Genomic DNA, 14,493 nt, shown 5'->3' with positions numbered 1-14,493 from the left:
GATTTTTGGTGAAGATCCGGATCAGGCCCATCAGCCGGATACAAAACGTGAAGCGTTCAGCATGGCGGAGGTACGTTCTCCCCCGAGTGCCATTGTTGTTGCTGTCCGGTTCTTACGAGAAGGGTTTTTGTGTGACCGCCAACCCCGTTTCATAACGTGCCACGCACCAAGATGAAAACGTGGAGTTCCGGGTGGAATGAAGGAAATCACTCAGAATCTCTTCAATAAGAGGTTCGGGTGAAGCTCATCGTTCGGTCTTTCTGGATGACTCATAAACTTTCATCAATTCCTCTCTTCAAGGAGCTTTCACGATCGCTTTCAAAGTGTCATCCAGATCTTTTCATTTCAAGGTTAAAAGGTAGTGCTGCAACTTTGTTAAAAAAGGAACTCTCCCTCTCCAGCCATGACGATGACACTGATATTACTTTCTGCCATCGGGTGAGAAAACCGAGATGTTTGGTGAAGGTCGAGAAGGCCGTTTAGTCGACTTGACGACACCTTCGTGGGCGATGAGTTGATCTGTGTCGGGATCACTGTCCTGTCAAACTCGCTCCCCCTTTCCATATAATGGTGCAAACTCCGATGATAAATTTTCTTTGCGAACTCAAGTTCATGGCAATCCACCACACAACCACCCATACTTCATCCTCCTTCCAGAAATGCCTCCTCAGATGCCACGAGGGCTTAATTAACGACCCATAAATTGCACAGAACAGTAATCTGTGTGCTCAGTTATTAAATTCCAGAACAAGCAATTAGCTATCCTTGTGGTACAAGATGAGAAACAAGCAAGTTAAATAAAATGGGGACGGGGGGGGGGGGTGATTAACCAGATGTGGGTGGGTGTGTGTGGTGAAGGTTGCACACCAGGCAGGTCACAACATGCAAGGTTACTCATCAAACAAACCCAAAAACAACAAAACCAACCGGGGAAATCTTTGGGCTCTGCTTGGCATGGCTGTCAATTCCATCCTACAATAACATGGGGGGGGGGGCAACGAAACTTCAGCAAAACGCGGCATTATCCAGTCCTCGTACCCCCGGCACAAGGACACCGAGAAGTGTGCGGAGGAGGGTGGGTGGGGAAGGAGGGTACGGCACGACCTTCAGGATGCTTTCACCAAGAAAATGGAGGGAATTCAACTAGTCAGTGCCATTACGGTTTTGACACGGGGCCCACAAATACCGATGGAAGTACAATACCTCGCTGGGCATTCGATGAACATCTGGAGCTTACGGGATGTGTCCTCAAGCACAAAATCTGACAATGCAATCAAATCGAGCAGCTCGTCAAATCACAGCAAACACACACACACACGCCGTACCACCCAGAGCTGGACAGAACTCGATTCACCGTCGTGGTTATGCTGCAGTTGGTATTTCTACACACAAAAGGCAAAAACCGAATCACAGGAGGGAGGGATCGTTGGTAAGGAAAACCAAGGCAAAAAATTCATGGAAGCACGGTTTAAAATATTCAACTCATCTTCAACTACAATTGATGTTCCATGGGTTTCGTGCTCAAAGGGCTGAAATGAAAACCGTGCACAATGCATTGCATGCTCGGGGGGGGGGACAGAGCGGAACGTTAACCGGCAAGGTATCCCAAGGACACGTCCTGAGGACCGACGAGCTCCGATACGGACAAACAAGACGGGTTGGAGAAACGAGAGGATAACGTAACACACGATGTGTGCATTTGACGATGCCTTTTAGGACACTTTCTGGTGACATGTACATCTGGAGATGCGTACGTGCAAGAGCAATGATTGTCCTTTTGAGGGATCGGCGCCCTTTTGAGAATTACCTTTTGTGGAGGAACACGTGATACCGTGAGCTCAACTTGCGCATATGCACAATGCAACGGACAATTCAATAATTGCCGGGTATAAATCGATTATATTTTAAATAGAAGAGCACTTGATGGGGTGCATGTCACCGCCCGGATCCGGATTTTCATCAAAATCGAATCAATTTGTTCGCATCGCACACCCGTGTGCTTCAAGTTTCGTCTGAATCCGTCCACAACCTTTTGAGATATCCTGCACACAAACAAACAAACAAACAAACACAGAAAGTTGTCATGCAGAGCACGATACTTGTGAGATCCCAAAATAACAATTGGTGCTCCACTTCCTTGACCTGACATGCAACTCCTCTTCAAATTTCAAGTCAATCAGATGTCAATTTGGAGAAAATTGAGAAATTTTAGAAATCCGACAAATCCGTTGACCTGACCTTTCGACCTCAAAAACAAGAGGCTTCTTGCTTTATGCCAAACTCTTCCTGGCGGTGATGTTCATTGAAGATCGGTTTGAAATTGCAACTTGTAGGCTACTGACATACGGACAGACAGACAGAGACAGAGACAGAGTAACACACACGACCAACCAATATACATGAAAAATCTTCCATTTTCGCAAGTAACAAACAGACAAACAGGGGTGAAAACAACCTCCTTCACCTTCGGTGGGCAGAGGTAACTAGTTGGAATGCCCGTTCTACGAATGGAAATAATTAGTAAGCACTGATGCCACCTCCTGTTGCAAAACTGCACCACTCCACAATATTCATAACTCGTGTGAACACCTGCGGCGTTACCGTGGAAAGTTTAATTCAGATTTCTGTTTCCACTGTTGGGACCTCGATTTATTGTGCTTGAGGCCCGTCACAAAGAGCACGACATCTCAATAGGGAGCTCTGTTCAAAGTATCGTAAGTAGGTCAGGTCGTAAGCAGTATTCATCGCGTTTCATGACATGGAATAATGCTGGCTTCTGCTCCAATCCAAGGGGTAGCAGGTGGGATGATTAGGGGATTGGGGCCACCGAGAAGGAAGGCCCTGATGCAAAAGAACCCACCATTGCAGCAGGTTCTGTACTTTAAAAAAAAAAAAACTCATTATTTAATTGGACAATTTTTTTTTTTTAAACGAGAAAGATTCTTTGTACACGATATTTTTTGTTCTACCTTCATGGACAAAAATGTGTCAAGGAACAGCAGTGCAGGATGGGGATGGTCAAAGGCGGGGGAGCATAAAAATGTGCGTACGTAATTAACAACGTTTTTTGAATTACACGTTTGAACCGTTAAAGTTCGACATGAGTGTTCTCATCACCCTCTACCAAAGAGCGAGACTTTGTTCGCACCAGTAAAAATCTCCGATTGTTCACACCACCAGTGATCGCACAAGCACAACAGACATGGAGGTTTAGAGGTGGGGGTGAAATTTGTGAAGGGAAAACATTCACTCGAAGAAAAAAAAATAAAAAAAAAACCCAGGCAGTGAATAAGCATGAACCTCGCTCGAGGGCTGAAGGCCAAAAGGGTAAGGCCTACACGTGAAACCTCCCATATAGAGACAAATATGGGCTCATGCTTGCTTTACAATGTAGGGAAAACATAGCGAAGGTGTGGCGATTGCGAATACTCCACAACACTTACCAGAGCACAAAATGGCAAACATATTATTTCATTAGATTACAAATGTCAGTGGAGTCAGGCAAGCTGTCCAGCCAATGGGTGGAAAACACAGCTCATCGAATTAGATCTGCTGGCGTTTTCCCGTGTTGTGTCATGTGATAGCTGTCGGCCAATCAGATTGTATATTCTTCCTCCAATTCATGAAACGGTGCGTGTTTGAACTCGTTTGTGTGTATGCGAGTCCGTCGCGCTACTCCTCCTCCAGTTTTGGGCCGATTGGATCCAGACTTGTGACAGCATAACCCCAATTAGTGCACTGGGTGTTTTAAATCTTTGCCGGTGGTCTTGGGATGGAGGGGGGGGGAGGGAATGCAAATTCTCTATGTAAATGTGTATGATGCAGTGCCGCTCCAGGTAGGAGAGGGTATTACAAGTCCACCCCTTCACAACACAGTATTCCTAGCCTCATATTTTCCAGTGCAGTGAGGTGTTTTGAATTAAGAAGCAAGGAGGTATTTTGGAGAGGTATTTTTGAATTGCACGTTTGAATAAGGAAAACAACATAACCCCCCTGGCTGCTCCCAGTAAAGAAATAATAAAAATTAAAAATAAAAACAGGGAAAAATGCCCGAGGTTGTGGATGAAAATACCCTTAGGTCAATCCCTGGGGTCGGACTTAGTCTGTGTGCCAAATGTGGTGGTTGTTGTTGGCCCAGCAGTCTTTGCAATAAATGTGAACATGCAGATGACAAATTTTATATATTCAGATGTAAAATCGTTCATCCCATTACAATGCTGCGAAAAGCTGTGCGTGCGTGACATATTTTAAAAGCCTTAGGATGAATCATACAGATTGCAGTTGATTTAGGATGCAGACAAACACACCATCAGGAAAGTGTGCGGACAACTTGAATGTAATCTACATTCAAGGTTAAAAAAAAAGAAGACATTTAGAAAAAAATAAGTAAATCAACTTGTGGTTAAATTTGACAAAAACGTTCTGGTTAAATCAGACAACTTGGTCTAACCGTTCCTCAGGCCGTCCAGGTATTTGCTGTGGCAACGGATACCACACAGAATCTGTGAATTCTTCATGCTTCATGGTTAAATTAGATAACTTGATTACAATGTAATTACTGAATAAGAAAACTAGAGTGCTTTTAACTCGTGTCACTAAGGTGGATGGATTAGGTTAGATCTGACAATGAATGATCTATATTAAAGTAGATCTGCATGACGACTCTGACATACAGACCAGCGGCAGCAGCAACAACAACAACAACTGAGAGTCAATGTGCAAGTACTGCCTCCTTTTTAATGACCGAACTGTGGAAATTAATTAATTAATTAAAACCTTTGGTCTATGCACACAATGAGGTGCATGGGTTTAATACGAGGAAGTTTAAGTGGTTCATACATGCCGTCACATGTTATGATCAAAGTTTAAAATGGCGCTCGGTAGAGTGCGTACGTCTGCCAGGCTGAACAGTGAACGTTGGTTACGTTTTGTATCGCACCGATAGGCCGCATCTGCATCTGGACCTGAACCTGAACCAAAATCGAATCGCTCGTTCTTGTCAACGACCCAACTCGTGCACCAAGTTTTGTCATAACCTGTCCGCAACGTTTTGAGATATCGTGCTGTAATATCGTTTTTGGACCAATCTCTCAATGGTGAAGAATCACTTTAAAAATTAAATAATTCTCGTATCTGGATCCGGATCTTCATCAAAATCGAATCAATTTGTCCTCGTCACAAACCCAACCTGTCCACCAAGTTTTGCCTGAATTCATTCACAACTTTTTTTAGATATCGTGCTCACAGCCAAACAACCAACGACAGATAGACAGACACAGACATGAAAACATAACCTCCACCTTCCTGCAGTGGAAGAGGTTTAAAACAAACAAACAAACAAACAAACAAAACAAGCTCAAATGAGCTAAGATCCTCGTCCTCTTAATGATGACGTCATAAAAACGAATTTGACGTCATTGTGGTGTATCTGGCTTGCGATAAATTATCTGTGCTAATGCCTGGCTTGATTCCCGCAAACAAAATTCAAACAGCTTACCTAGTTTCGGAGATAACGGTAAAGACGATTTCCATTAGCGGCGATATGACGTCAACTTTTTTTCGAGGAAGAATTTCCAAAATCAGAGATGGTTACTGCCTGCGCGTGGGCTTTCTGCATATACATGGCAAGTTTCACGAAGATCCGATGAAAACTCTGGGTTGTGAAACAAAAAATGTCCAAAAATAGGAATGTCATTAAAATTGATGACATCATAGTGATGCATCATATGTGCGGTAATTCATCTCTGCTAATGCCCTGTTCGATTCCCACAAACAGAATTCAAAAAGCTTGCCTAGTTTCGGAGATAATTTTTTAGGCGATTTCCATTAGCGCAGATATTTTGACGTCATAACTTTTTTTCTCGGAGGAATTTTCAAAATCGGAGATGGTTACTGTCTGCGCAGGGTATTTTTACATATATTTGCCAAGTTTCGGGAAGTTTCGATGAAAACTGAAGGCTGTGAAACAAAAAAGTCCACAAGAAGAAGATGAAGAACAACGTGAGTAAGACTTGGAGATCCTCCACGAGGATCTAAAAACCAGCACATGTGAAAGGCTGCCATTGTACATAATGATTTGTTCGTTTATTGGAGGCTAACCTTGTACCAGGCACTTCAGTACCTGATATAAAATCCCTCTACTCGAGCATTAATGAGCTTCCCAAGGTGGCGAAATCTCACTGCCTATTCCAACTGTAATCCATGCACACACGTCCATCATGAGGTCGTTTTTAAAAACGATAACAAACAAACATTTTCCGAGGAAGACAAAAGAGCGGTCTTCTTCTTTAACGGCCACAGTTATTCCCAGGTTCTTGTGTAGTTTGGCGGGGGAATCTTGGATCAAGTCTTTCACAAAGCGGCTGAGCAGGCTTGACGCTCGACTGAGGTTGGGACGAAATGTATCATTTGACCAGGGTGCCGGTGATGGCTCATCTACTCTTGGCGAAGGACACTGCGGGACGTTTAACGGCCACCATCTGATGCGGGCAGACGAGACGCCAGTTTTACATCCATTCGAGGGACGGCAAACACATTGATGAATCCCTTTGCCTGTGAAACACCGGAATGACAGTTTATAGCTGGGTCGGGATTAAAACCCAGGATAGACAAAAGTGAACAATCGCTTGTGGAAATCCAACGCCATTGCAACGTTAATGTGTCAATACCATTCGTGCTTTTCCAACACAAAATCATGTTAATTTTTCAGGAAATCTGTCAACATTTTTAATATAGTTATAAAAACGTGTTAAAAAAACCCCCCAAAAACCCCAACTCTTCATTCCAAAGCTGTCAGTCGCGTCACGAATCGATACGGGATTGGTTAGAGCTAAAAAGGTTAAAGATTTGTAAAGTGCTTTCACTCCAAGCGCATGTCCGCAGTGAGTGCCGGGCAATGGATTAGCCACGAAGCTAAAAGGGAATGGGAATAAAAAGGAACCGAACAGCTCGTGCGATGCTAGATTGCAAACAAAGCACCCACAAAGAAACAATCCACACGCCGCACCTTACCTTCTGAATCTGCCAAATCTAATTGCACGAGGTGGGGAGGGACGAGCAGGAAATGGGACACAACAACAGAGAAAATGTTTCATGAATGTGCAAGGCAGACTTCGGTTTGTAAAGATTGATCGCCATGTACGAAACCGATGGCGCAAGTACAAGAGTGTCCGAGCAAAGGTTTTACCCGCACTGCTGGTAACCTAACCACAAGGTTCTCTGGAATCCTTCAATCCACAAGGGTTATTCTCGAACAGTACACTTGCAAACAAAGGGAACGATAGAAATGTCTTCGGTCTCAAGAAAAAAAAAAAAAAAGCATCATGCCGGTAGACGGTGAAACAACAAAAGTTTAACAAATGCACAAATGTGTACACAAGCCTTTTCCAGTCAAGCTCTCATGGATTCGGTGGCAAAGGGAGGCCGCAGCTCCCATGTCAACTTTCCTCAAATCCAAAGTACTTTTCAACAAGATGCAAAGACTCAGGGTCTGGAGGGACACTTAGGAAGGAAAACATCCTCCGCAACATGTATGGCTCAAAAATGTTCATACTGATCGGATAAAGCGTTTGACATATTCAATGACATCATAACAAAGCCACCTATGACATCAAAAAATAATAATAATAATAATAATAATAATCACACTTGTTCCCACGGGGAGTACTTCACGTGCAAAGTTTCAATTTATTTTGAAAGACAGAAGCAGACATCTGGCTGTTATTAGAGAACCACCTCAGCCTCATCGAGTCTGGCACTTCACTCAGGCCGACTGGCAAGGACTTCAAGCAGCCATCAAACCTCACGCACATGGTACACTGAAGGTTGTGGCGAGGCAGTTGCCCTGAAACAAATTGCCTTCTCCTCATGGAAGGATAATCCGACTGAAGAAAATCTCAGTTCCTTCCACAAAACTCCGAACAAGTGTGTCTACTCCAAGGCGAGCCAGGAAACAACATCTTTCTAATATCAAATCTGAACTGTCAAACCCGTCTCCATCCTCCAAATCCTGTTGGCATTTGGTTAAGTCCATTTCTGGTGTATGTTCCCCCTCCATCCCCACCCTTACCTCAAATGGCCGCACAGCTGACACTGCACGTGAAAAGGCTGAATGCCTAAACTCCATGTTTGCTTCTAAATCGTGTCCCAAACCCATCGCTTTCTGTACCCACCTTACCCAGGCGCACATAGCTGTTCCTGGACTTTGTGTCCTTTTCTCCTGACAAGGTGGAGAGCTTGCTGTCAAACCTTGACTCAGATTCTGCAACCGGTCAAGACAGCATCAGCCCACGTGTCCTAAAAACCTACTCTGCTGCGATTGCTCACCCTCTCTCTGTTCTCATTTGCTCAACGTCATCTGCCATCTGCTTGGAAATCAGCAAACATTACCGCCCTGCATAAAAATAGTGCAAAAACAGATCCCTGCAACTACAGACCAATCAGCCTTCTTCCAATCATCAGCAAGGTGATGGAATCAATCATCACTTCCAACATCAAATCCTTCCTCTTCTCCAATGGCCTGATTTTCGATCATCAATTTGGATTTTGACCAGGTCACTCTACCCTGGACTTGCTACTTCTGCTTTCCCAATCATGGATGGAGATCCTAAATAACAAACATGAAATCAGCGCCATCTCCTGAGACATATCACGAGCTTTTGATACAGTCTGGCATCCCTCACTGCTCACCAAACTCTCGTCTTATGGTTTCTATGGCAATCTTCACTCATGGCTCACGGACTTCCTCTCCTGTCGCAGTCAAGGTGTGGCTCTTAATGGAGTTCTCTCATCTCCTCAACCCGTCCAGGCTGGTTTTCCCTCAAGGCAGTGTTCTTGGCCCTGTGCTTTTTCTGGTTTCTATCAATGATCTTTCTGACTCTGGAAAATTCTCTTTATCTCCTTGCTGATAACTCCATCCTCTGCCGTACCATCTCTCATCCCTCTGATCGGCAGGCAGCAGTCTCTTCACTCTCTGCAGACCTGGATAAAATCACAATCTAGTCAAACACTTGGAATACGTCTTGCAATCCTGACAAATCTCACACGTCTCTCCGTAAGGGCCGTCTGGAACCCCCTCCCCAAATCTACTTTCTCAACAATCCCCTTGAAGATGTCCTTCGATTCAAGGTTTTTAGGTCTCACCATCTCAATATCACTATTTTAGGTCTCACTATCTGATGAGGCCAAAGCCAGTCACCGACTGGGCATCCTAACTCGTGCAAAGTTCTTCCTTGACACAGCTGAGCTTCGAACCACTTACAAAGCTTTCATCCACAGTCTGATGGACCAATGCAGCCCCCTCTCGGGTCGTGCTCCTGCCTCACACCTAGCTCAGATTCACGCTGTGGAAACCAAGGCTTTTAGTATCATTGTTATCTCCCGTGATGAAGCAGAGTCTTTGGGTCTCTCACTCTTTCACCGGAGGCAGATCGGTGGTCTTTCTGTCTTCTACAGTTCACTCTCCAGCTTGCCCCCCCCTCCACCCCACCCTGTATTTCCTCAAGGCACTCAAGGTCCACCAAAAACCCCTTCTGGTGAAACTGCCAAAATCAATAATCACGACTTACCTTCAGTCTTTCATTCCTTTTTGTTTTTTTACAACAAACTCCACACTCTCTTCAGTCTCTCTCCTCCCTCCAGGTCTTCAAAACAGCTGTACACCACCATCTCATATCTTCCCCCATTCAAAATCGTGATTTTATTACCACCGCTAATCCACCCCAAACCAACCTCCTTCAAATTCCCTGCTTTCCTTCCTGAAAGTGCCTGTGGTGTCGATCTTCTTTACCCTGTGTACCCCACCCCATCACTCTCCTTTCCAGATATCATATTGCCTTTGTTCCCCACTATTTTGTACTGCCCTCTCCCACCCCTCTTGTCTCCTGCCTTGTTTTATGTTTCTATGTATGAGCTCTGACACGAGCCTCGAGTTGGGCTACAAAGAAAAAAAAAAAAAACCCCAACATTTAAGACCGTTTAGATTGCTGAGACGCCTTATACCTTTCAAGACTCTTGAAGAGCCTTGAGACAACGTTAGAAATTTACATCATTTAGACATACATACATCCTAACTGTTATGGTGAGCATCGCTGCGGATTATGTCTCACACAGTAAAACCGCATCATCCGCAAAGAGCAACTGTCCGTCTGCCACCCAGACGGACGGTTGCTCTTTGCTGTGTGAGACAAATCCACGGCGATGCTCAGCATAACAGTCATGAGGTGCGCCTGATGTTTAACGACAAATGTGATCATCATTGGTTATATATTTATCGGTATGCCGTCCTGATGAGGGCAAACAAGCCCGAAATCCGGATAGGCGTCTCCATTTGATGTTTCACTGATGTTGACCATGTAATCTTTGTCCGTTTGACAGAGTCGCCGGGCCGAGGCCTCCGGGTTGGAGGTGACGCTTTGGTGTAGGTCTATGTCCAATGGAGATCAGGAGAGTGCTCGTCACACTCCACATGTTTTTATAGATATTGATATAGAGACACGCACGCACGCACGCACGCACGCACGCACGCACACACGCACGCACGCACACACACACACCCACCCTGTTTGGCCCTTTAGACCCTTGGGCTCCAAAGATGTTTGAGAACCCTGAAGATGTTTTAGACCCTTGAGAATCCAAAAACACATCAACCCAAAAGATTTAGAACCTGACGACTGTAGACCCAGTTAGTCCCTTTATAATCCTCAAGACCCCCAAGACCCTTTAGAACCATTTAGAACGTGTTAGACCCTTGAGACTCCACAAAACCCTAAGACCATTTAGAACCCCAAGACCCCTACGAACATGTTAGACCACTACGACCACCATAGACCACGCTGGACCCTTTAGTGCACTGTATATCCCATTAGACACTTTAGACCCAACAAACTCTTCAGTCCTTTGACTCCCTTTACACCCCTTAAAACTTAACACCCTATAGACATGTTAAACATCTTAAGACCCCTTTCGACTGCTTCGACCCTGGACCATTTAGAGCTTTCGACCACTGAGACATTTACATCCTTTAGAGATTCGACCCTTTTGTCCCCTTCAGACCCTAACTACTATTAGAACACACCCTTCGGAGTTAGACAATCTCGAACTTTTTAGATGCACATTGCACACCACACAAGCGTCTGTAGTCTTCTTGCAAAACACAGATTATATTATTTTTCAGTAAGTAATGTGCAAACTCGACCCATACCCAGAGGGTGAGTAATTCTGCTTGATGTTTATGATGAGTGGTTCCAGTTAAGTACAATTGTTTATGACGAGTGGTTCTCAATGTACCAACTCATGACATTCTCATCATTTTTGGCAATATTTTGCAATCTACTTTTCTCAGTGAGTTAGCGACAGCTCAACAACCCCAATATGTGTCTACCATCAAGAACCACAACCATTGTCGTCACCTCTTTTTGTTGCTTCTCCAGTTCTCTGAGGCGGATTTCACGAGCCTCGGCCCTTGCTGCCCTTTTTGCTGCCAATCTTGCTTCGGCCTGAGGATGGAGCGGGAGTAGGATGTGGAAGGAGAATGGGAGAGACCATTTCAGTTAGACATACTTTCAGGTCTAAGGATGGTACTACTGGACAATACTCAATGTATGGTTTTTATACGAGGTTGGGAGGACTTATAGTGGTGCTGGCTTTGTCAGGCAGCATGTTCGTGCCAAACCCAAATTGCCCTGAGGGCATTAAGGGACAAAAAACGAAATATGTACTTCGCACAACAGGAGAAAAGGCACATTCACACCTCCCTGAAGGTCATGAATGTGTATGCTGAGTGTTATATAGTTATATACACAAACACATTAAAATCAAACGCGTGTGTGTATATACACGCGCGCGGGCACACACGCGCGCGCGCACACACGCGCACGCACGCACACGCACGCACACGCACACCATAAATTAATGTGCAACTTTGAACTTTTATAAGTTTTGATTTACACATGATAGAAACAAACTATAAATGGTGTATGGAAACAAAATTCATCAGGTTTTGTCAGTGTTAAAGGTGTTATTAATGTTGTTCTTATTGCTGTTATATCCACAATTCCCAGGCGGGTTTCTTGGCGAGTTGACATTTTCTGATGAAGAAACTTCTACATCAGTGATAAAGTCAACAACCACATTTGGATCCCAAACTATGTCGATGAAATCTTTCACATATTACCTTGTACCAGCAAGACGAGGCTTCCCGACACTATCCTTCGAATGTGCGACGGGTCTTGAATCTTGTCTTCCCACCCAGACAAGTGGATCGGTACGCGTGGACCGATTGCTTGGCCACCTCGTTCGCTTCACCTGTCCCCATTGGACTACATTTCATGGGGCTATGTGACACTTGTTTACTCATCAAAACCACATTCTTTTGATGAACTCAGAGCTATGATCACAAACGCCATTCATGACATCACTCAGCAGCAACTGCAGAATGTTTCCAGCAAGTTGGAAGTTAGATTGAACGATGTATCCCGCTGATACGCCGGATCTGGATCTGGACCTCCAAAATCTAATCTGCTTGTTCTTGTTACCTCCCCAAGTCATCCACCAAGTTTCATCCGAATCTGTCCAGAACTTTTTGAGATATCATGCTACATCCAGTTTGTGGCCCTATCTCTTTGGTGAAGAATTACTTTAAAAATAAAATAAAAATAAAAAAATTCTTGCATCCGGATCCAGATGATTCGGATCTTCACTAAAATAGAATTGATTGGTCCTCATGACACACCCAACCTGTCCACCAAGTTTCGTCCGAATCAGTCCAAAACCTTTTGAGACATCCTGCTCACAGAGAGACAGACGTACAGACAGACAGGGGTGAAAACATAACCAATATCCACTTTTGGTGGCGGAGATAATAAGGGGTCATCTACCTATTAAGTAATCAAGTGAAGGAACTGGGGTGTACGGAAGGAAGGGGTTACCCTGGTTGTCAATTGAGAGAAAGTAAAAAAGAAGCAGAATGGGGATAAAAGGTGGAGAGGAAAAGACGACGACTGGGGTAGATGGCAGAGGACATCGTGCCATTTTTGAATCAAAATCTGATCTAACAAAATCTAACAAATCTGTAGATTGTGTCTAATCCCAGAGGAAAATGTTAAATTCAGTTTTACCCAAAAATCTGTGTTTGGAACAGCAGTGTTGAGGCGAGCAGTATGAAGCTAGCTTAACTAGTTGCGATGATTCAATGTACCAACCTTTAAACAGGAACCAACGCATACGAGATGGAGACACGGGTTGAGTGACGGTCATGGAAACAGGAAGGTCTGGGGGAAAGGTTTTCGCTGCTCGTGCCAACACGAACCAGCAATGGTGAAACATCACTTTTATAAAAACGCTTAATGGATCCTTATCGTGTGCGAAAAAGCTCATGGGCTGGCTCTGTACTCAAATGGGTTGTTCACACTTGAAACTTCGAGGTGGTTCTTTCAAGACCCATCTTAAAATAGGTTATATCAAGACACGACCAAACGATGCAACTACTGTAACTGCAGAGGGAAAGCACTTCTCGAGACTGAGCACCTGTGCAGGAGTTAAACCGAGAAGCATGCCGAAGAGGGAGTGGTACCCCTTTGAATTGGATTTGCAGATAACGATAGATTCGGCCCTTCGTTACATCGACGGGGTACAAAAGGAAAGACATTTCCAGGGACACAAGACACATGGCCATTGAAGAACAAGAAGAACAAGAACAAGAAGAACAAGAAGTTTGATGGTAAGAAAGAGGATTCAAAAATGAAAGATGAAATCAAGAAGGACAAGTGCCGATCGACACCACAAGCAAAATAAAAACAGAAACGGCAGAATAAACACGATCTCCAATGAAGCTAACACAAGACACCAAAACCATTTGGGTAGGAAACAACGACCCCCCCCCCCCCCCCCCAGAAATTACACCGAAGGAAAATAAAATAAAATGAAAGGAAGAAAAAGAAACAAAATGCGAGGAATATGCCTCAGAAAGAGAAACCACAATTATGGAAATTAATTTGTGATGAGCCCCGAGAACAAGAAAGGAACGATCAAAAGTCTGAAACGAATAACCGACGTACAGGGAAATGCTAAAGGGGACACCTGGTTGATGGAGAGAAATCATTTTTGAACAATTAACAAAAATGGTGAATTTCAAAATCCGTGTTCAGGATGAACTGCATCTGACTTTAGGCCAAAGCAATTTAACATAATACACAAACATTACTCTCAAGCGTTTAACAAGTCCAACCGAGGAGAAACATTAAACGCTCGGTCCACAGATGGCAACGCTTTCCGAATCGCAGAATGAGAAGAAACAGAACCGCCTCAAAAACATCAACAAACATACGACACGTCTATAAAATATCATCGAGCTCCAAACCTGGAGAAGAGATATACAGTGTCCCAATACATCTGAACAACGATGCCTGGAAGCACGACGAGACGAATGCAGACGGAAGTGCTTCGGAACCTAGGATGGGATCTTGCTCAACAAAGCAATCTTCCAATAACTCAATT

The 14,493-nt window shown here is 44.2% G+C and overlaps 1 protein-coding gene across 26 annotated transcripts in view; it reads right to left on the bottom strand.

Moving 5' to 3' along the window:
* Window positions 1-14,493, bottom strand: part of LRRFIP2 (LRR binding FLII interacting protein 2) — a 100,728-nt gene that overhangs the window by 66,376 nt on the left and 19,859 nt on the right. For 20 of the 26 annotated variants that reach the window (XM_085875957.1, XM_085875965.1, XM_085875961.1 and 17 more), the window contains 4 exons: window positions 11,409-11,495; window positions 7,012-7,029; window positions 1,326-1,382; window positions 928-972 (listed from right to left, as the gene is read on the bottom strand). In XM_085875957.1, coding sequence (XP_085732083.1) covers window positions 928-972; window positions 1,326-1,382; window positions 7,012-7,029; window positions 11,409-11,495 — 207 coding nt within the window. The remainder of the gene's footprint in view (window positions 1-927; window positions 973-1,325; window positions 1,383-7,011; window positions 7,030-11,408; window positions 11,496-14,493) is intronic. The other 6 variants (XM_085875970.1, XM_085875977.1, XM_085875978.1 and 3 more) reach the window with 1 other exon arrangement.

The sequence above is a fragment of the Eptatretus burgeri genome, chromosome 3, assembly GCF_056783735.1.
Source record: "Eptatretus burgeri isolate ZD-2024b chromosome 3, Ebu_testis_v1, whole genome shotgun sequence".
In the NCBI taxonomy this organism is placed as follows: domain Eukaryota; kingdom Metazoa; phylum Chordata; class Myxini; order Myxiniformes; family Myxinidae; genus Eptatretus; species Eptatretus burgeri.
Note: the sequence above shows the minus strand (reverse complement) of the source record. Positions and strands in the feature narration are given on the sequence as shown.